The sequence below is a fragment of the Caretta caretta genome, chromosome 23, assembly GCF_965140235.1.
Source record: "Caretta caretta isolate rCarCar2 chromosome 23, rCarCar1.hap1, whole genome shotgun sequence".
NCBI lineage: Eukaryota > Metazoa > Chordata > Testudines > Cheloniidae > Caretta > Caretta caretta.
In genome coordinates, this window is record NC_134228.1 from 6,171,335 (window position 1) to 6,192,446 (window position 21,112).

The 21,112-nt window shown below is 52.1% G+C and overlaps 1 protein-coding gene across 1 annotated transcript in view; it reads left to right on the forward strand.

Annotated features, from left to right (window-relative positions):
* LOC142069903 (maestro heat-like repeat-containing protein family member 7) overlaps nucleotides 1-13,330 on the forward strand; it is a 33,940-nt gene extending 20,610 nt beyond the window's left edge. Inside the window, exons 8-15 of the mRNA XM_075122663.1 lie at nucleotides 768-917; nucleotides 1,227-1,381; nucleotides 1,762-1,909; nucleotides 7,636-7,812; nucleotides 8,956-9,111; nucleotides 10,728-11,136; nucleotides 11,587-11,646; nucleotides 12,649-13,330. Of these exons, the coding sequence (XP_074978764.1) occupies nucleotides 768-917; nucleotides 1,227-1,381; nucleotides 1,762-1,909; nucleotides 7,636-7,812; nucleotides 8,956-9,111; nucleotides 10,728-10,907 (966 nt within the window). The 3' untranslated portion in view covers nucleotides 10,908-11,136; nucleotides 11,587-11,646; nucleotides 12,649-13,330. The remainder of the gene's footprint in view (nucleotides 1-767; nucleotides 918-1,226; nucleotides 1,382-1,761; nucleotides 1,910-7,635; nucleotides 7,813-8,955; nucleotides 9,112-10,727; nucleotides 11,137-11,586; nucleotides 11,647-12,648) is intronic.
* Nucleotides 13,331-21,112: the final 7,782 nt, after the last annotated feature.

The following is a 21,112-nucleotide window of genomic DNA, read 5'->3' on the forward strand; positions in this document are numbered from 1 at the left end:
CCTACATCTCCCTCACTGCAACTTGAGACCATTGCTCCTTGTTCTGTCATCTGCCACCACTGAGAACAGCCGAACTCCAGCCTCTTTGGAACGCCCCCGCCCCCAACCCCCCGCAGGTAGTTGAAGGCCGCTATCAAATCCCCCCTCACTCTTCTCTTCTCTTCTGCAGACTAAATAAGCCCACTTCCCTCAGTCTCTCCTCATAATTCATGTGCTTCAGCCCCCTAATCATTTTCGTTACCCTCTGCTGGACTCTCTCCGATTTGTCCACATCCTTTCTCTTGTGGGGGGCCAGATGTGACCTCACCAGTGCCGAATAGAGGGGAATAATCACTTCCCTCAATCTGCTGGCAAGGCTTCTACTATTGCGGGCCAATATGCCTCCCTCCATGCCACATCCCAAGATGCACTGGGTCTCATCCAAACCTGATCCCAGCTCCTTGTCAGGTGTGGTGGGAGTTTCCCCAGAGATTAATGCTCTCCAAGGCATCATTGCGTCCACGCACCATTGCCAGCCCCTGCTGAGCACTAGAGAGTGTATCCGTGCTGTGCAGTATTGTGCCCCCGTGCACTGCCACGCTGGCCTGTGCCATGCACGACAGCTCCTGATTGCTGGCTGGGTGCTGTGCGTCCCAGGTGCAGTAACTCAGCCCTGTCCCGGCAGAGCGGGCTTTGCCTGCACTCCTGGCTGGGCCAGTCCTGGCTGCTCGGTCCGACTGGAACCGCACTGGGCAGCAAAAGGGGTTTCACTGGCAGGTTTGTTTCAGATGTTTGGGAAGTACTTCAACTCATCCGAGCGCATGGACTTCCTCCTCACTGCTATCGAGGGCATGAGAGACACCAGCGTCCATGACTCGGTGGCGGCCAGGCACATGCTGCATGTGATCCTGTGGGTCCCCAGCCCAAGCTTGGAGAGGGTAAGAGCTGCAGTGAGAACAGCCTGCTGGGGGAGCCCATCCGTGGGAGACTCTGTCTCTGGGCGCTCGGCATTACTGGGGGGCAGGTCCTGTGCAATGCGGGGGGTCAGTCTAGGTGATCTCCATGGTCGCTTGTGGCCTTGCAGTCTGTGAATCGATAGGCCGGGAATTGGCCCTGTGTTCTAGGCCTGGAGCTGGAGAAGAGGATGTGGGAGGGCAGATGGCTCTCAGGTGCGGCAGGTCCCTGGCACCCCAGATCAATAGCAGCGCGAGGAAGCCAAGGCTCCCATCTCCCCATTTCCCTTCCAGGTGTCGGAGGCTGTGAGGAGCGTGTACCACAACCTGGACTCCATCAGCGAGCCGCTGGCCCAGCAGCAGCTGCTCAAGGCCCTTGTCGTGCTGGGCGACCAGTACAGCGAGGAGGTGGTCACAACCCTGCTGGGCTGCTCGCTGTCATGTGACAGGTACGGGGCTGGGGCTGGTGCCGCTTGCGCTCCGGCTCCCCCAGACTGGTCCCGCTGCCAGGGACAGGGGCGTGCAGAACCTTCCAGAGACCTCCTGCTCCCTGCAGAGCTGCTGCTTGTTCTGGAGGGTTTTGCAGGCTGACATGCCGTGGAGACAGGCCAGCCTGCAAAACCCCATATGGCAGCCCTCGGCCTCCCCCGGGGCTGACACTCAGACCCGGCCCCCATGCAGCCTGCGCCAGGCAGTGGGGGCCCTTGCTGCAGCAGGAGGGCAACAAAGGGCCGGGCGGGGGCGGGAGACCCAGCAGGGTGCGGGTGGCGGTGGGTGCTGGAGGCTGGCAGGGCTCTGGCCAGCTGAAATCGGCTCTCTCCCTTTGCAGCGTTGCTGTGGAGATGTGGAGGGTGCTGACATCCCACCCCAAGACCGCAGGAAAGGTCCTACGGGAGCTGCTCGACAGGCTGCAGGAACGGCCGCTGCGCCAGCATCACGACGTCTCTCAGCGAGAGGCTGGCGTCGCCCCCTTGGCCGTAAGTTCCAGCCCCTGCAGCAAGGGAAGGAGCGCCGTGTGTCCCCACCATGGCCTGAGGGTGTCTCTCAGTCTCCCACCGGGTATCGCCATTGGGCCGAAGAGAGAGAGCGTGACTCTAGCCAGCGCTATAGTCGAGGCGGAACACACCGAAACCCTCTCCTGGTGCTCTGGGACACCTCTCATAGAACCGCAGGGTGAGAAGGGATCGCAAGGTCAGCTTGTCCAGCCCCCTGCCAAGATGCAGGATTTGTTGTGTCTATCCCAGCCCAGACAGGTGGCTCCAGCCTCCTTCTATAAACCTCCAGCAAAGGGGCTTCCACAAGCTCCCTTGAAGGTTTTCTTGAGATTTAATCTAAATCTGCCGTGCTGTCGTTTGAACCCATCACCTCTTGTCCTGCCCTCTGTGGCAAGAGAGAACAACTTTTCGCCATCTTTTTTTGGGCAGCCTTCCAAGTATCTGAAGACCATTTGCATGTCCCCCCTTAATCTCCTCTTTTCCAAACTAAACATAGCCAGTTCCTTCAACCTTTGCTCGTATGGCTTGTGTTCCATCCCTCTGATCATCTTTGTCACTCGCCTCTGGATCCATTACAGTTTCTCCACATCCTTTCTAGACATTGGTGACCAAAACTGGACACCGTATTGCAGCTGAGGCCTAACCAGCACTGAGTAGAGTGGTACTATCCCCTCCCATGACTTGCAAGCTATACCTCTGTTAATGCAACTTAAAATTGCATTTGCTTTTTTGCAACAGCATCGCTTTGCTGACTCATGCGGAGGCTGTGATCCACCGCAGCTCCCAGATCCTTCTCAGCAGTGCTGCTGCCAAGCTGGTTATCCCCCATTCTGTATTTGTGCATTTGTTTTTTCTTCTCTAAATGTAGCACCTCACATTTGTCTTTGGTGAAGTTCATTTTGTTGTCTATAGCCCAGTCTTCCAATTTACCATGATCCCTCTGAATTTTAGCTCTTTCCTTCAAAGTATTGGCAACTCCTCCTTGCTTTGTGTCATCTGCAAACTTGACCACTCTGCTCTCTCTATCTACATCCGGGTCATTAATAAAGATGTTAAACAACACCAGACAACAATGTGGTAGTCGATCCAGAACGTACACAGTAGCTAAGCTAAATCACAGGATTCACATCTCCGGCACAACTGACTGTTACAGCCAGCAGCCCTCTGATGCAGTGAAAAGAGAATTAGGAATTCTTCTATTCCTAACTACTTCTTTGGGAAGGCTAAAGACACTGACCAAGACAGCAGCAGCCGTGCATCGACTGCAGACACAAACACAAAAACAGAGCTCTTCCTGGAATGGAGTTCACTGAGGTGGCTATTGCAGTGAAAGCGAACCGTGAAGATTACCCTTCAACAGCCAAAGACCAGCTGGCATGAAGTCTGGTTAGTGGATGCCGAAGAAGAGGGATTATCCTTGGTTGTCCTGCCATGATGGTAAGCTTGGATGCCTTATCTGTAGCAAAGTTTCACCAAGGTCTCTCCATAGCCGTCGGGTGGTGGTAGTTTTCTGTTTCTCCTTATGGACCTAGCTGAAAGTCCAAATTAACATCTCTGCCCATGAAGATAAAGGAAGAGAAAGATTCAACTGCCTCCGCATTAGCTTTACAGCTTTCGAAAGAAGCAGAAACCACAATTTTTGAAGTTGAAGTGGTGGTTAACATGACAAAACCAGAACCTGACACAACGGTGCAGGAACAGCAAATGGCATATTACATTGCTAAACGTAGCAAACCTTACGCTGATCACCCCGATTGAACTGAATTCCAGATACTACATGGTGTAGATGTTGGTATCAGTCATAGAATCATAGAATATCAGGGTTGGAAGGGACCTCAGGAGGTATCTAGTCCAACCCCCTGCTCAAAGCAGGACCAATCCCCAATTTTTGCCCCAGATCCCTAAATGGCCCCCTCAAGGATTGAACTCACAACCCTAGGTTTAGCAGGCCAATGCTCAAACCACTGAGCTATCCCTCCCCCAAAAGGACTCATCATTCAGTGCTACAGACATGCTAGACCCTCTCTCGTCTGCAATGCACCGAAAGCATTGCAAACGACAAATGTGTGCTCAGATGCCGGAGAGTGATGGAAAGATTGCCATGTCTATTGATGAATCAACTACTCTGAGCAATGAATCGACAATTAGAATCTATTTAAAATGTGACACTTTGAAGACGATGATCCTCACTTCATGTTTCTTGATCTGATTGCGCTTCCACATTCGGCGGCTTCAGGCACTGTAGATTGTGGGCTGAAATGCCTCAAGAAATAGAATTCCGATCACAATGACTCTTGTAGCATTTGCGAGTGATGGTGCTGGTGTTATGCTTGGCAAGAACTCTGGCGTAGCGAGCTGTATTGTGAAGAAGTACCCAAATGGTCTAGCGAGGTCATGTTTGAACCACAGGTTGGATTTGGCAGCTGCTGAAACGTTCAGTGAAGTAAGAGCTGTAAATCACTTGGAAATCTTTGACAAACTGTATACGCTTTACAGCCGCTCACCTAAAACCAAGACAGAACAAAGTGGCTGAGCAGCTGAGAAAGATTGGGGGTGTCAGGTTCATATTGCACTGTATTTGCTGTCTGGCATAATCGCAGTCATTGGGCCTTCCCCTTCAGGCTGCATCTCATGACACACCAAGAGAGGTCTATGTTTGTTGGGCTGCTGAAAAGAAGTCAGTCCCCTGAATTCTTGATGGATCTTGACATAACGTATGACACGTTGTTTGAGCTGTCGTCTCTCTGAATTGCTTCAGCATTGAGATACTTTGTTGGCATCTGCAGATAAACTGACACACCGTACCATCCACATGCTGGAAACCATGAGAGAAAAACCTGGCACAAAGTCATTCCAAGCCAACCGCGCAGCGAAAAACCTGAAGCTCAGGACCAGCACACTGGCTGAAAACATGAAGCTTGTGAAAAGGAATGACAACTAATTTCTGACAAGTTGGATCAATAATATGAACGCCCCATTATTCTGCAGCACCTCGTCAAAGTATAGAAACCCCGGTGATGGTGTTGCTACTAAGGGAGAGAGGCGTGTGATAAAGCGGGACTGTTCTTAATGTTTCCTCTGAATATTGTGGGGGTGCCTCAGTTTCCCCTAGGCAGTTCTTAAGTATCTAGGGGGTGGGATAAGGGTGTATGATCATTGCAGAGCCCTAGAGGGCAGGTGTGTGCAGGGGTCTGGTCACAGAGAATGGCCAACACCCTGTTTCCTGGCAACTGATGGCCTGGGCCCTTCCCCCCTGCAAGGTGAGAGCTAAAGGGTTGGAGAACAAAGGAATCAGGTGCCCTCCTGGCCCGGGAAAGGGACAAAGCCCAGAGGGGGAGGGGCTGGAGAGAGTTTGGGGCTGGCTGGGGACATGGAGTGAAGTGCAGACGTGGTTGTCTGGCTCACTGCCCCCCAAAATGGACCTGGCTGAGGGGTCCTCTTCTCTGCACCTACAAGCTCTGTTTTAGACCACGGTCCTGTCGTCTAATAATCTTCTGTTTTACTGGCTGGCTGAGAGTCACGTCTGACTGTGGAATTGGGGGACAGGACCCTCTGGCTTCCCCAAGAGCCCGCCTGAGCGGACTTGCTGTGGGAAGAGCATGGAGGGGCAGAGGATGCTGAATGCTCCGAGGTCAGACCCAGGAAGGTGGAAGTTGTGTGAGCTGTGTGTCCTGAAGACAGTCTGCTCACAGAAAGGAGACTTCCCCAGAGTCCTGCCTGGCTTCGTAGGGAGCAGTTCCAGAGTATCGCCCGAGAACTCCGTGACAAGGCGATATGCCAATTGGGCTGAAGCAGTTCTCCATTGCTGACAAAGAGAATGGTTTCAGAGTGGTAGCCGTGTTAGTCTGTATCAGCAAAAACAACGAGGGGTCCTTGTTGCACCTTAGAGACTAACAAATTTATTTGGGCATAAGCTTTCGTGGGCTAAAACCCACTTCATCAGATGCATGGAGTGAAAAATACAGGAAGCAGAATAGATATATATATATAGCACATGAAAGGATGGGAGTTGCCTTACCAAGTGGGGGATCAGTAGTAACAAGCCAATTCAATTAAGGTGGAAGTGGCCTATTCTCAACAGTTGACAAGAAGGGGTGAATACCGAGGGAGGGAAAAATTACTTTTGTCGTGGTAATGAAGCCAATGCAATCAAGGTGGCCCATTTCCAACAGTTGACAAGAAGGTGTGAGTATCAGCAGAGGGCAAATTACTTTTTGTAGTGACCCATTATTCTTGGATAAAGTGAAAAGGAGGTAAGGCAGCTGTTCAACCAATGTGGTCTTCCAGGGACAGGAATGATGAATGCCTAGTGTGACTTTCTTGACTATAGTAAATATTTGTTCCCCAGGGAGATACCTATAGGCAGTAATCAAGGCACTCCTCAATGTTCTCTTTGTTAAGCTGAATAGATCGAGCTTCTTGAGTCTCTCACTATAAGACATGGTTTTTAATCCTTTAATCATTCTCAGGACTCTTCTCTGAACCCTCTGCAATTTATCAACATTGGTCTTGCATTGTGGGCACCGGAACTGGACCGTGGATCCCAGCAGTTGGTCACACCAGTGCCAAATACTCCCACTCCAGATTCTTCTGTTATTTATCCCAGGATCACATGAGCTCTTTTGGCCACAGCGCCACACTGGGAGCTCCTGTTCAGCTGATTCTCCACCAGGACTCCCAAGTCCTTTTCAGAGTCTCTGCTTCCCAGGACAGAGTCCCCCATCCTGTTCCTAGATGTATTCATTTACAATGAGCCATATGAAAACACATACTGTTTGCTTGCCCCCCCAGTTTACCAAGCGATTCAGATCGCTCTGTGTCAGTGACTTGTCCTCTTCATTATTTACCACTCACCCAATTCTTGTGTCATCTGCAAACTATATCAGTGATGATTTTATGTTTTCTTCCAGGTCATTGATCAAAATGTTAAATGGCATAGGGCCAAGACCCAGTCCCTGCGGAGACCACACTGGAAACACACCAGTGTAATGCTGATTCCCAGCTTACAATTACATTTTGAGACCTATCAGCCAGTTGATAATCCAACTGTTGTGGGCCACGTTACTTTTGTATCGTTCTAGGTTTCCGATCAAACTGCCGTGCGGGGCCAACTCAAGCGCCTTACAGAAGTCTGTATACACTATGCCAATGCTCTTTCCTTTAACTACCAAACTTGTCATCTCATCGAAAAACAGATAGCAATGATCTTGGTGGGAAATATTTTCCATACACCCATGTTGATTTGCATTAATGAAATTATCCTCTTTAATTCTTTATGAATTGAATCTTACACCAGCCGCTCCATTATCAACAGTTAAAATGTAAGAGGCTTAAAAAGGGGATTCGTAGGAAAAAATGGTTCCTAATTGAAGGAAAATGGCTCTGTCCGGGCGTCCTGGATCACTGGTGTCACCAGCATTCCCTGGGGGTCTAGAGTCCGCAGCTCTGCTGCTACTCTAGTGCTAGGGTTCTTTGGATCCCAGAGACCCCAGACACAATCAGGCCCAGCTGTGCCAGGTGCTGCACACACCCAGAGACGCACCCCGCAGTAGCCAGGCCCTGCCCTGCAGAACAAGAGACAAAGGCCAGACACCCCCTGCACTCCTACTTCCCATGCCTCTGTCTCCAGGGGAGGCAGACGTTGTTCTGGAAATGGCTTGTTGGGTCACCGGAGCGTGTTTCGTAAAGCAGCTCCTCGTTTCACACAGGTGGGGAAACTCCAGCATCTGCTGCCAGACTTCGTGGAGCAGCTACACGAGGCAGACAGGGACGTCATCTCCAATGCCATCACCGTGCTGAGAGACATCCTCGCCGGCATGGACAGGCAGAGCGCCAGCCCCGTGGCTGTGCAAGTGGCTGAGAAACTCCTGCCGTTCTTTCACGATGTAAGGCCTGAGGGCCCACGGGAGACCCTTCAAGCCACAGACGTGTGAATGGGGGCTGGCGGGTGGGCTAGCGGGACCTATGCTATGGCCCGAGCCAGAAAAAGGATTGTCGTAAATGACGTGACCCCATTCCCGCCTTCCTCTGCTACCCCATTCTCCATCAGAGCATATGGCAGTAAGGGTGGGAACCCTGGTGTCCTGCAGGACTGCTGACAAGGATCAGGGCAGCCTGGGGACGAGGCTCCCCTTGAGGGAAGAACATGCTTTCCTGAGCCTGCATGCAGCGAGGGGGCCTCTGCAGCACAGGGTGCCGCAATGCTCTTCCTGGCTTCCAGGGTAACAAGTGATGGTACCCTGGTGAAAATCCTGCCCCTCCCCTCCCTGGCCAGGAATCCCACAGCTGGCCTGTCAGCTCCATAAGGAAACGGCTCCGTTTGTAGGTTCTGCAGCTACCGCCCTTTCCTCTCCCCTTTGTTCTCATGGCAGGGCAGCATCAAAGGAGGGGCTAGTTCTCCCCAGGCCTTTTGTAACCACAAAAAAAGTAGCCCCCGCCAGCGTGTTCACCAGACTGATGTTCAGTTCCCCACTGCACGGCAAGATCAAAGTGGGTGGGAGAAAGGGACCCATCCATTACTGCCTTCCAGGGGTAACGTCCCAGTGGGGGCTCCTGGAGGGACCACCCACCTCCCCAGCTCTCACAACGCTAAATCCTACCCTCAGCCCTCCCGAACTCTGCTGGGACCCGGCCGCTCTTTATTTAGTAGTGGCACAGGCCCAGCTAAAGCTCTTCCCAGGGTCTGCTGGATCCCCAGCTGACCGAAGGGACAGGGCAGCCCAGACCGAAGATGCAGGATCTCGCCCTGGCGTGAGCCTTTAAACCAAAACCCTGTGGGGCCCGGGGGGAACAGAACAGGTTCTCTGGCCAAGAAGATACCAGGCCAGCCCCTCAGCTGGTGGAAACCTGCATCTCTATTGCCTTCTGTGGCGCTATGCCCATGAGACTCTGGCCCCAGCTGTGCCTGTATGACTGGGGGTGAGTTAGCAATACCCCCCGCAGGGCAGACATCTCTGACACAGTGAGCGCTCACCCCGCTGAGTGAGCACGACCGTCACAGCGTCTCCTCCCCACGTCCTCTCTTGCAGGAGTCCAGCAAACTCCGGGTGCTCTCCATCACCCTCTTTAAACACCTGCTGGAGTTTGTAAGGGGGCCCAGCAGGAGGAAGATGAAGGAGCACGTCCTCCGCAGCCTGGTCCCGCTGCTCCTCCTGCTGCATGATGAGCGTCCCAATGTGTCCCAGGTGAGGCCACGAGCTGGAGCCTGCAGCTGAGATCGTTACAGAGTGACCAGGAATTTGTTGGGGGGGCCAACATGTGACACCCCCCTTTCAAGGGTTTGGCCGGCAGAGGACAGGTGCTCAGTGCTGTGACAATCAGGTGCTCAAAATCACTTGAACGTTGAGTCCAGTAGCACCATGACCATGGCGCCCCACCCAACTGCCGAGTCTTCCCTGCCTCCTCTGAGCCCAACACTCCCCCCTGCAGCCAGGCTGAGAGAATGGGTGGGCGGAGGGGTCAGCTCACCACTCCTACAGCCACTGGCCTCCGCACATTCCCCTGGCTGTGCTGGTGGGAAGAGCACAACCCTGGCCATGGCCCCTACCAGGAGCAGAGCTACCCAGCCTCCGCATGGTGCCCAAGACCCAGTGTGCCCTTGGCCAAGCAGCCTGGACAGCTCTTATTAGCCATGACATGCCCAAGCCCCCCTCCGCCCCGCCCCAGGTGCCTATGCACACGCTCGCTCTCATGGCCCCCATCACTTGGGAGCCAAATGCCCCCGGCAGTAATGAATTCACCCTCCTACCCCCCATGAGGTGGGGAACTAAGGCACAGCGTGAGGCCTAGCGCCTCAGAAGTATTGAATGCCCGTGGGCATTAGGCACCTAAATCTCTTTGTAGCCCTGGGCCTAAGCAACTTGCCTGAGTTCCTGCAGAAAGAGCTGGGAATTGAGTCAGGTCTCCAGCCATGGCCTTAGCCAAACCTCCGCCCTTCCGCGAGCAGCCGCGGGCCGGGAACCGTTCCGCACACACGGCCTCCGGTAACTAGGCTAGTGGCTTTCAGCCAGGCCGTCCCTAGCCATTCGGGTGCCCTATCCAGCCCCCCCCCCGCATTGGGGCTGTGTGGGGTCCCAAGCCTCCTCCTCCCCTCCACCAGGGTCTGGGAGGCAGGAGCTGTGTGGGGCCACTTTTGGGGGGCCCACAGGCCCAGAGTGGCCTGGGGGATTAGCGGAGAGCTGGGAGTAGCCTGCTCTGCTTCCCTCGCCCCGCATCCAGCCATGTCGCTCGAGGGAGGGGGTTTGGGGAAAGGGATCCCTCCCACACACACACTCACTGACAGCAGCGGGAAGCGGAGCAGCCTGGCCCCAGCCCGCTCTACTCTGCCAGCTCCCAGCCGTGGCACTTCGCTTCCCACCGCCGGTGAGCGCAGGGGGCAATTCTTTTGGAGGAGAGCGTGCTGGGACCGGTTGCTCCGCTTCCTGCCAGTGCCGGTGAGTGTGGGGTCGCTGGGGGAAGAGGCTTGCGGAGAAGAGGTGGAATGGGGGCGGGCCGGGGACGGAGCAGGGGGGGAAGGGGAAGAGGCCGGGCGGAGGGAGTTGTCTGGGCCCCCCCCAGGGATGGCCCTGCCCTTTGTAGTGGGCGCAGCCCGCGGTGGGGCTGGCTGAGATGTAGGGCGGGTCACTGGGGCTGGGGCTGCTGCATGTGCAGCATGCAGCCGCCTAGTGGCACCATGAAATTTGGGGCAATTTGGTGCCCCAAATTTCATGGTGCCCTACGCAGGCGCGTATGCCGAGGGACGGCCCTGGCTTCCAGCTCCCATAACCGTTGTCGACTCGCCCCGGCCCCTCTTGTTTTGCAGGTGTGTTGGGACACCCTCAGGAGCGCAGTGGAATTCCTAAGGTGGAGCCAGCTCGGTGCCCTCCTCCAGAAAAAGGAGCTTTGGCGAGGCTGTGACTGCCTGGTGAGGGAGCCCTCCATTGCCCGGCTCCGTGCCCACACCGAGCCCCAGCCCCGGGACCACACCTGGCCCTGGCTGTAGTCCCTCTGCGTGATCCCCCCGGCACAGGAAAGAGGGCTGAAAGCAGGACACTCCAAAGACCTGGAACCTGGCCTGCAGGATGGAAAGGCCTTTAATAACCTTGTGCTCCCTTGTTCTGGCTCCTAGGTGGCGTTCTACAAGAGGAGGGCAGAAACCTTCCTCTGCCAGGCCATGGCCTTTCTGGAAAACCCACAGGCTCCCATTAGAGAAGCGGCCATCAGGTTTCTAGGTAACCACAGAGCAGAGGGGTCCCTTAAGCAGGGGGCTGGATCCAGTTTCAGGCTCTCCTCAGTCCCTGCTGGCAGCGAGAAGTAACCCCTGGGCTCCTGATTGCCGAATGAAGGCTCAGGGGTGTCAGAAACCCGCAGGAGCAAGCTCACCCCAAACTGCCCTGATCGGCTGATGGGCCCCCTCGAACCCCACTGCTCCCCATGCAGTCCCCATCCTCCCCTCCCCCCACCCCACCATGGGCTCTTGGTAGTGGAACCTCAAGGCGCTCTGCTCTCCTTTGGCAACCAGCCCCACAGCCATCCCTGGGGACTCGCCCTTTCCCCTGGGGACTCAGGAGTCCGTCCTGGTCAGCGAGGGGCAGGGGAAAGCCCCGCTGCTTGGAGGGTGACAGACACTTTGACACCCTCGCTGGGGACGCAGGGATGTGATGAGCTGTTTGTGTGTGTAGGGCTCACTGCCCGGCAGCTGGACCAGAAGAGCCAGGAGAAGTTGGATGCCATCTTCAACGGTGAGTGGTACCCGCTTTGAGCACTGAGCGCTAGAGGGACGAATGGCCCAGGGCCGTGGGCTGGGTTCAATCTCCAAAGCCAGCAATGTGATCTTGGGCGAGAGCCACAAAGGGTTGCAAAATGTAGATCCCCAAACCCCTGATCAGCTTCCCCCTCACCCTGTGGTGTCTGCTGGTTGGCATGTGCCCAGGCACTTAGCCCTGACCTCAGAGCTGTGGCCTTGCAAATCCCCAAACTGGGCCTGAGCTGGCTGGCCTTTGCAGACGATTCCCCCCCACCCCCAACACAGCAAAGGTGGGGTCCTGCCTCCCCCCCTTGCACTCACTAGCCCAGGGTTTGTTGCAGTCACCTCCAGGTGGGGTGCCTGGTGTCAAGCCACTGCTCTAAAGGAGACTGAGGTGACGTCCGGTCATCTACCTCCCTGCTGCGTGCCCGGACCCCTGGGCCAGCGCAGGGCAGAGCAGCATCTCCTCCACATTTGTTGGGGAAAAGGGGGAGGGGGGTGACATAGCTCAGGCTCCTCCCTCCCAGAGCAGGTTCACAGCTGGGCCCCAACCAGAGCTAGAGAATGGCTGAGCTCCCTCCTCAGCATTTCCTGGAGGGCAGCAGGGCACCGGAAGTTAGGCGTAGCCTAACAATGCCCAAGCCCCCTTTGTGAATCTCTCCCTCTCTGGGCTTAAGTGCCCATCTGTGCACTGGGGGGAAGGGGGAGCTTAAATACAGGCAGGGATGAGGCCATCAGATACTGCAGGGGTGGGGCAGTCCTAGAAATAGTGAGTGAATGGGGTTCATTGTGACTTCTTGCCTGTGTCTGGGGACTCCCCCAGCTGTGGAGGGCAGCGGGGATGTTTAGTGAGGGTTGGTGGTTGTTCCTGTTAGTCCCCTGCCTCCCAGCCTGCTGCCTCCTTGTCGCGGGCCGATAGGTACAGCGCTGGCTTGGTCTGCCAGGGCTTTCCAGAGCACCATGGCTCTGATCTCCATTTCCTTCCTTTCAATCTTAGTCCTGAAAGGCTTGCAGCAGGACAGCAAGTCCTCCGTCAGGTGCCTGGCTTCGCAGACCATGCTCATCCTCAATGCCTGCAAGAAACACCGTCCAGCCCGCGCCAGCCTACAGACACTCTTGCACAGGATGAGACTGATGTGTACGAGGGAGAGCCCAGTCATTGAAGCTGCCCAGCTGCCCTAGTAAAAGCCAGCCTCCCTACTCTGGGGGTTTGGTGCACCAGAGCCCGCCTGGAGCAGGGTGGAACACATCATGCTGGACCATGGCTTCCTCCCCATTGGCCGCCTGCCCTGCCCAGCCACGTGAGTAGTTAACCGCTCAATAGCTTTTATCACCATGTACTTTTTGACAGGTTTCCATGCCCCGTGTAGCGTTTACGTCCCACCCTCCGTCCCCGCTTCCGGTCGTGTATATTTTTGGCACCATCAGCCCTTTTGAACCTTTATTTTGTATTATTTTTCTGTGTCTGGCCGGGGGGAGGTTGCATGCTTGTGCTACAGTCAGGCAGGCAGAGCAGCAGAAGGCCTCCTGACGACCACAGCGGGAGGCTGCCACTCCTGACGGGGGGGTGGCAGGGATAGGGGAACCCAGGCCCTCCCGCTGCACTGCGTCCCCGCTCAGGGCCTAACAGCGTGCTGTGTTTTGACATATTTCGAGAAAAAGTATGAACAAGTAGAAAGAGAGGCTGTAGGGGGTTCGCGGCTCCCTCCCCGTCCATCTGAGCGGGAGACCATGCCCCTTGCTACGATACTTCCGGGGTACCTTGGTTCAGGGGAAATAGCTCAGTGTTCATGGTTCTGGCCTGCAGTCAGGTCGACCAACGGTCAAGAGTCTGTTTGCCCGGGGACTTCATTCAGGGCAGGGCTGCTGTCGAGTAGGGGCTCTGGCCTACAGTCAGGCAGGCAGAGCAGCAGAAGGTCCACTTGCCTGGCCCTTGATCAGGGCGGGGCAGCAATCAAGTAGGGGGGCTCTGGCCTACAGTCCGGCAGATCCGTCGCAGTCTGGGGGAGGTTAGCTCTCTGGTGGGAGAGTCAGCACAACCGTCTGGCGTCCTGATTCAGGCGGGTGCCAGACCAATCAGGCCTCCTGACAACCAAGTGGGGAGGCTGCTACTCCTGACGGTGGGGTGCTGGTGGTCGGGGAACCCAGGCCCTCCCGCTCCACTGCGTCCCCGCCCAGGGCCCTAACAGCCGTGGAGCGGTCCGCCACTGCGTCAGTGGGGAAAATCTGACCGCAACACGCTGGACGGCTTGTAGTCAATAACACAGCTGAACCCAATTCGGCTGCCCTGGGCTCCTTGCTACAAGCCCATTCCGTGTGTACATGGCTTCAGGGGTGGCAGGTTCGCAGAAATTTTGGTGGTGCCCAGAACCTGCCCCTACTTTGCCCCCCCACCTGCCCAAGGCTCCGGGAGGGAGTTTGGGTGGGGAAGGATGTCTGGGGTGCAGACCCTAGGCTTAGGCAGAGTATTGGGGTGCAGGCTCTGGGAGGGAGTTTGGGGATGGGAGGGGGTGCAGAGGGAGGAGGTGCAGGGCTGAGGGGTTTGGGAGGGGATCAGGGCAAGAGTAAGGGTGTAGGGGGTCAGGGCTCTGTCTGGAGCTGGGGGTTTGGGGGGTGAGAGAGGGTCAGGGCTAAGGCAGAGGGTTGGAGTTCAGGGGGATGAGGGCTCTGTCTAGGGCTGGAGATGAGGGGTTTGTGGTGTTGGAGGGGGCTCAGGGCTGGGGCAGAGGGTTCAGGTGTGGGGGGGGATGAGGGCTCTGTCTAGGGCTGGAGATGAGGGGTTTGTGGTGTTGGAGGGGGCTCAGGACTGGGGCAGAGGGTTGGGGTATGGGGGGGATGAGGGCTCTGGCTAGGACTGGGGATAAGGTGTTTGGGGTGTTGGAGGGGCTCAGGGCAAGGGTTGAGGGTGCGGCGCGGAGGTGAAAGCTCTGGCTGGGGGTTTGGGCTCTGGGGTGGGGCAGGGCTGGGGATGAGTTTGGGGTGCAGGCGGGCTGCTCCTGGACAGGGTTCAGAGAGGAGGACTCCCCCCAGCCCTTTCCCCGCTGGCAACAGCGAGCTCTAGGGGAGGACGGTGAGTGGCAGCCCTACCAGCTCCTCGGCTTCCCCGGCGTCTGGCAGCCTCTCTGGGTCTCTGTCAGGATAGCGCTCTCCATTAGCTCCGTCCTTCCGCAGCAGGGAAGAGACGTGCTGCTCAGCTGGCAGCTCTCTCCCATCTGAGCTGGAGGGCCGGCCTTTTATAGTGCCGCCTCCTGCCCCGCCCCTCTGCTGCCATGGGTGTCCCGGTTCTGCCCACCAGGGGGCGTTCGCGGCTCCCACCCAGGCTGTCAGGGCAGGAGACCACGCCCCCTCGCGACAGAGGCCTGAAAGGAAAGGAGTTTTAAAAAAGAAAAATTGCTTAGCCTTAGAAGAAAAAAGGAAAGAAAGGTTATTTTAAATAGAAGGAAGAGGGGAAACTATAGAAAGCAACAAGAGAGAGGAGTGTTTTTTATAGATTAGTAAGAACATGGTAAAAGGTTATTTTTGTTGGGACTAAAAAATAATAAGAGTCAAAAAATTGAAATCAATTTTAAAAAGCAAAGGCTCATTAAAGAAAAGAGGAAACTCTAAAGGAAGGTTGAGAAGGTCAGGTGAAAGAAATCACACGGCCGAAAAATGAGCTAGAGATCCTATGTCAGTGACACAGGGCTGTGTAAAATACAGAAAACAGAAAGAGAGAGAAAGATCCTTTTTTCTTAGTAAGCAGAACACAGAGCTGTGCAAAAGAGAGAAAGATCCTTTTTTTGGTTAGTTAGAGAAGGAGAATATAGAAAACAGGAAGAGATCCTTTTTGGTTGGTGAGACAAGGAAAGTATAAAGAAGAGGAGTCCTTGTGGCACCTTAGAGACTAACAAATTTATCTGAGCATTAGCTTTCATAAGCATCCAATGAAGTGAGCTGTAGCCCACGAGAGCTTATGCTCAAATAAATGTGTTGGTCTCTAAGGTGCCACAAGTCCTCCTTTTCTTTTTGCGAATACAGACTAACACGGCTGCTACTCTGAAACCTGTCATTATGCAAGGAAAGAAGAGCAAGCTGCAGGGGGGCGGACGGGGAGGGGGAAGAGAACTTACCCTTGCGGCTGCCCCCCCCCGGTAAAAGAGGGAGCTCCCAAGGCTCACAGCCCCCAGCATGGTTATCTCCGCCTCTCGGGCGGACCAATCAGAAACTCTTCTACAGCTTTCAGAGTAACAGCCGTGTTAGTCTGTATTCGCAAAAAGAAAAGGAGGACTTGTGGCACCTTAGAGACTAACCAATTTATTTGAGCATGAGCTTTCGTGAGCTACAGCTCACTTCTTTTTGTTCTACAGCTGCATCATAGAAGGCATTTTCCTGAACCAATCCTATCAACCCAAGATTTTTAAACAAGAGCCCTCTCCCTCCCCTTCCCGCCCCTCCCCTCACTACCCACCCCCTTTAACTGCCATATTCTTATCTAAGAAAACGGGCCCCAAGCACCTTTCCCACTAGATAGATAGATAGATAGATAGATAACCCCATTGGCTTTAAGCCCTTTTAAATTTTATGGAACTTTTCCCACCGGGGCTGACAGACAAACAACAAAAATGATTTTGGGGGTTTTTAGAGAGAGTTCCCTGTTTTAAAATTTCACAGTTCAATTAGGGCTTGTCTACACGGCCACGTACAGCGCTGAAACTTGCCCCGCTCAGGGGTGTGAAAAAACACCCTCCTCAGCTGGAGCCGCGAGGACACTGCCACCTTAAAGTGCTGTCGCGGCAGCGATTTCACGTGGGCAGTGTAGACACCTTCTGAACAGTTTAAACCAGTTCGTGTTAAAAGGGGGCCTCTTTATTTCACTACAGAACAAGGGAGTTCATTTCAACGGTTAAAAAGGTGTTAAATGGACCGTGAATGGTAATATTGCTATGTCCTTACCATTAAGGTTCCTGTAAACAGGTGTTGATCTTATTAGTCTTCAGTAAAACTTGGCAGCCCTTTAGGTTTACATTTAGTTTTAGTCCTCTGCCTTTGCTGCAAAAAATTTTTAAAAGCAGAAGGGCCTGCTTCAAATAGGTCAAATCTCTTAAAAACTTTATTTGATATGATTAAACACTGTATGTTTAGCAAGTGTTAAGTGGCGGGGGAAAAGTCAGGAAAGAGGTGGGGTGGGGGTTTTCCAAAATCGCCGGCAGGCAGGCCAGCGGCCTCATCGCTGTGTGCTAGAAAACAAGTGTACCTAGTCAGAGGGCTGTTTCTTGTGCCTATCTGCTACCAGTAGATATAACAACTTATGACCACAGGCTATAAAATGTGCTGTAGTAGGGCCCTCTCCCAGTAGAAACCAGCATTCAGAGGAGAAGTACACACAGAATGCTGGATGCTTCTATCCTAACAGTTGTGAAATTCGTGGGCTTGGACCATGAAAAAGTTCAAGGAGCTGAGTTTACAGAATCTAATTAAACTGTTTCAGAGTAACAGCCGTGTTAGTCTGTATTCGCAAAAAGAAAAGGAGGACTTGTAGCACCTTCGAGACTAACCAATTTATTTGAGCATAAGCTTTCGTGAGCTACAGCATCCGATGAAGTGAGCTGTAGCTCACAAAAGCTTATGCTCAGATAAATTGGTTAGTCTCGAAGGTGCCACAAGTACTCCTTTTCTTTTAATTAAACTGTGAAATTTTAAAACAGGGAACTCTCTCTAAAAACCCCCAAAATCATTTTTGTTGTTCGTCTGTCAGCCCCAGTGGGAAAAGTCCCATCAAATTTAAAAGAGATTAAAGACATTGGGGTTCTATAGACATCATGCTAAAGATTTAAGGGGTTTAATAAAGAGTGAGCCTTTTTGTAGGTTTTTAAAAAATACAGCCTACAAAATTGGGTAGCCAGGATAAAAATTAGCATTCAATTCTATCAGGAGTTTAAAAAACCTCTGGAAAGGTTTCTTAAATTCATTAGGAATTTTCATAAGGGGCAGGAGCCACTGCATTGCTTGGTCACATATTCAAGAAATCATACAAAAGTACTCATAGGCAAATGCTTTAAAAAGAAACTAACGCTATATTTTTGTACTCTGGTCAATTGACTTGGGCAAAACTCTGAAAAGCAAACGAACACTTTAAAAAAAAAAACCTTTCATCATGTCTTTTTATGTTTCCTTTTAGCATTTTAAAACCCTTCCAAGTTTGTTTGCCTTTGGTTTCCATTTAAAAAATCATTAGAAAAGAAAAATGTGTGTGCGGGGGGCGGCGAAGGGGGGCGACAAATACCTTATCTCTGGTTTAAAAAAAAAAGCTAACTGTTTCACATAAGCTGCTTTTTCTTGTGTTTTGTAGAAATCCATACTTTCAAAACGTGAGGTTTTTAACTGTACCCTGATTTTTAAAGCTTTCTTTACAATTTCAAGCTAACCAAACAAAAACAGCTTTCTCTTTTTGCATTCTTTGATAGATTAAGTCCATTTAAACAGTTAAAAAAGAGCTTGTACCTGGGTCTCAGCACACGGACTGCAAACATTTAGAAACAAATGCAGCAAAAAATTCAGACAAAAATCCCTAAGGCAATAAAAACTTAATTTAACTTAAACAAATTACTTTTGTAAACTGCCTGTGGTTTTAACCCCGAGGTGCTTCTTTATTTTACACTCTTAATAAGTTCAAAGAGTGTCTTTTGAAAAGCAATCTGCTGTGGGTTCTTGTTTGTTTTAAATTCATACATGTTCTGGCCATCTTTACAGTGAAACAACTTTTGTCACAGGACAGGCGAGCTAAACAGGGGAAGGGAGCTATTTTTAAATCCTGCTCCATGCAGATTTTATATAAAAGGCCTAAAGCAAACTTGTGTGTCCTGGTTTACATTTCAAAAAAACATGAGAAAAGAAGAAGAACGTATGTGTGTGTGTATGTTGGGAACAGAACAAGCCCCTTATCTCTGTCAGAACTTTTTCACATCAGCTGCTTTTTCTTCTTTTTTGTCTAAATCCAAACCTTAAAAACATGCAGGATTTAACTGTACCCTGATTTTTAAAGCTTTCTTGACAATTTAAAGGTAAAACTGTTTTGGTTTGGGTCTCTTTTTGTATTCTTTTATATAGTAAGTTTATTTAAACAGTTAATAAAAAGATTTTGTAAATGGTGATGTGGCCATTCACATTTCTGTAACCAGGAGGCTTTGATATCTACATGCCTGTTTCCTTTAATTAACTTTACGGCCCTGGCTTTTGCTTAATGGTAGCTAGACATCTTTTGAAAACAAACTGGCTAATTCAAAAATGCCCCTGTTAAACTTATTACTAAAATGCTTTTTGTCTTCTTAGAAACACAAAGTACAAAAGAAAAAACCTTTTTGTTTTTATAAAGCGTTACTTTTAATACAGCTTCTAGACCCAAAACAAATACAGAAGCATGTATCTACGTCTCAGCCCATGGGCTGCAAACATTTAAGAACAAAAGCAGTCTGATAATGCAACAAAAATCTAAAATGTTTAATAAGCTTAATATAACTTTCATTGTGTGTTAAAACTGTTACAGCATTTTTAAAAGGTGCATTTTTATTCCACTGCAAAACACAGCCTTGTTTTTTTCCGGTGAACAGGAGGTTTAAAGTCATGGCACTGTTTCCTTAGGTCCTGTCTACGCTGGCAAGTTGCAGCGCGGTAAAGCAGCTTTCTGCGCTGCAACTGGTGAGGTGTACGCACGGCCACGCCACTCAGGGCGCGGAAACAGGGCAGTTGCAGCACTTTAAAAAAAGCCCTGCACAGTTTAAAAAACTTTCTGCGCCGGGGCTACAGGCTGCAGTGCCAGTGTAGACACCGAGGTCGATTACGGCGCTGCGATTGGCCTCCGGGAGGTGTCCCACAATGCCTGCTCCCGCCTCTCTGGTCATCGGTTTGAACTCTACTGCCCGGCCCTCAGGTGACCATCCATCATCCCCACTCCGTAAACTCCTTTGCCATTTTGAAAGTCCCCTTCCTATTTGCTCAGTGATGAGTGCAGCACATCTTTCCAGGTGGCGAGGCCTGCTCCACGCACCAGGCGATCCCCCTGCTTGGAGCTATGCCGAGCTGCTGGACCTCATCAGCATTTGGGGAGAGGAGGCTGTACAGTCCCAGCTGCACTCTGGACGTAGCAATTATGATACCAACTGTGACGTTATTGACTTGAACTGGGACCATATAGATCATTGTTGCAACCAAGGTCCTGTAGTGGCACCAAATCTTGTCTAAAGGGGGGTCCACTAAGGTGTCTAAGACAAGATTACGGTTTGCTGGTTATGACTGTGCTATCTATATGCTTGTGTCATTTTTGTATTTTAAGTTATAAGAATTGGATCTATAGTGTCTGTGGTTCAAATTTGTATTATGAGTCTGGGTGACACCCAGACAAGTTGGAAAGGAGGACTTGTGCCACCGTAGAGACTAACAAATTTATTTGAGCATAAGCTTTCGTGAGCTACAGCTCACTTCATCGGATGCAATGCCTAGCCTGCTTGATGGCCGATTAAGGACCATCAGCTACACAATTGACCCATTGAGAGAAGGCAGACAAGCCTTGGGACTCAGCAAGGTGTGCAGGGACCTGCCTATGGACAGAACTTGGAGGTTTTTCCAGGCCACGTGATGGACAGCTTGTCTTTGGGACAAAGAAAGAAAGACCACATGGCAAGAGAATATAAAAAGCTGCTGCAGCTCCTCCATCTTGTCTTCAGTCCTGCTTCATCCCTCTGGAGGGACTTTGCTTCACTGAAGCTTTGAACCAAGAACTGAAAGACGCATCCCAGCTGTGGATGTTCTCCAGAGACTTGATGTGAACCTGCAGTTTATTCTGTCGCTGCCACAAGCCTGAACCAAGAACTTGGCCATGACTGTACGTCATTGATTCCATTTCACCAATTCTAGCTCTCATCTATAGCTTTTTCCTTTTATGAACAAACCTTTAGATTTTAGAGTCTAAAGGGTTGGCTACAGCGTGATTTGGGACAAGGTCTGCTTTGCATATTGACCTGGGTCTGTGGCTTTGTCCTTTTGGGATCAAGAGAACCTTTTTTCTTTTCCTGGGGTATTGGTTTTCATAACCATTTGTCCCCATAACAAGTGGTACTGTTGGGGATCCTGGGAAACTGGAGTGTCTAAGGGAATTGCTTGTGTGACTTGTGGTGAGCCAGTGGGGTGAGACCAAAGTCTGCTCTGTTTGGCTGGTTTGGTTTGCCTTAGAGGTGGAAAAGCCCCAACCTTCGGCTGTAACTGCCCTGCTTGAAGCAGTTTGTCCTGAACTGGCACTCTCAGTTGGGTCCCGCCAGAACCAGCATCATTACACCTACGGACAGATTTCACGATGCATGACAGAAAGGGGCGATGACCGGGACACACGGCAGTTTAGGATGAAAGTGAAGGAGCTGCGGAACGCCGAGCACAGGGCGCGGGAGGCAAACCGCCACTCCGGTGCTGCGCCTATGAGCTGCCGGTTCTCC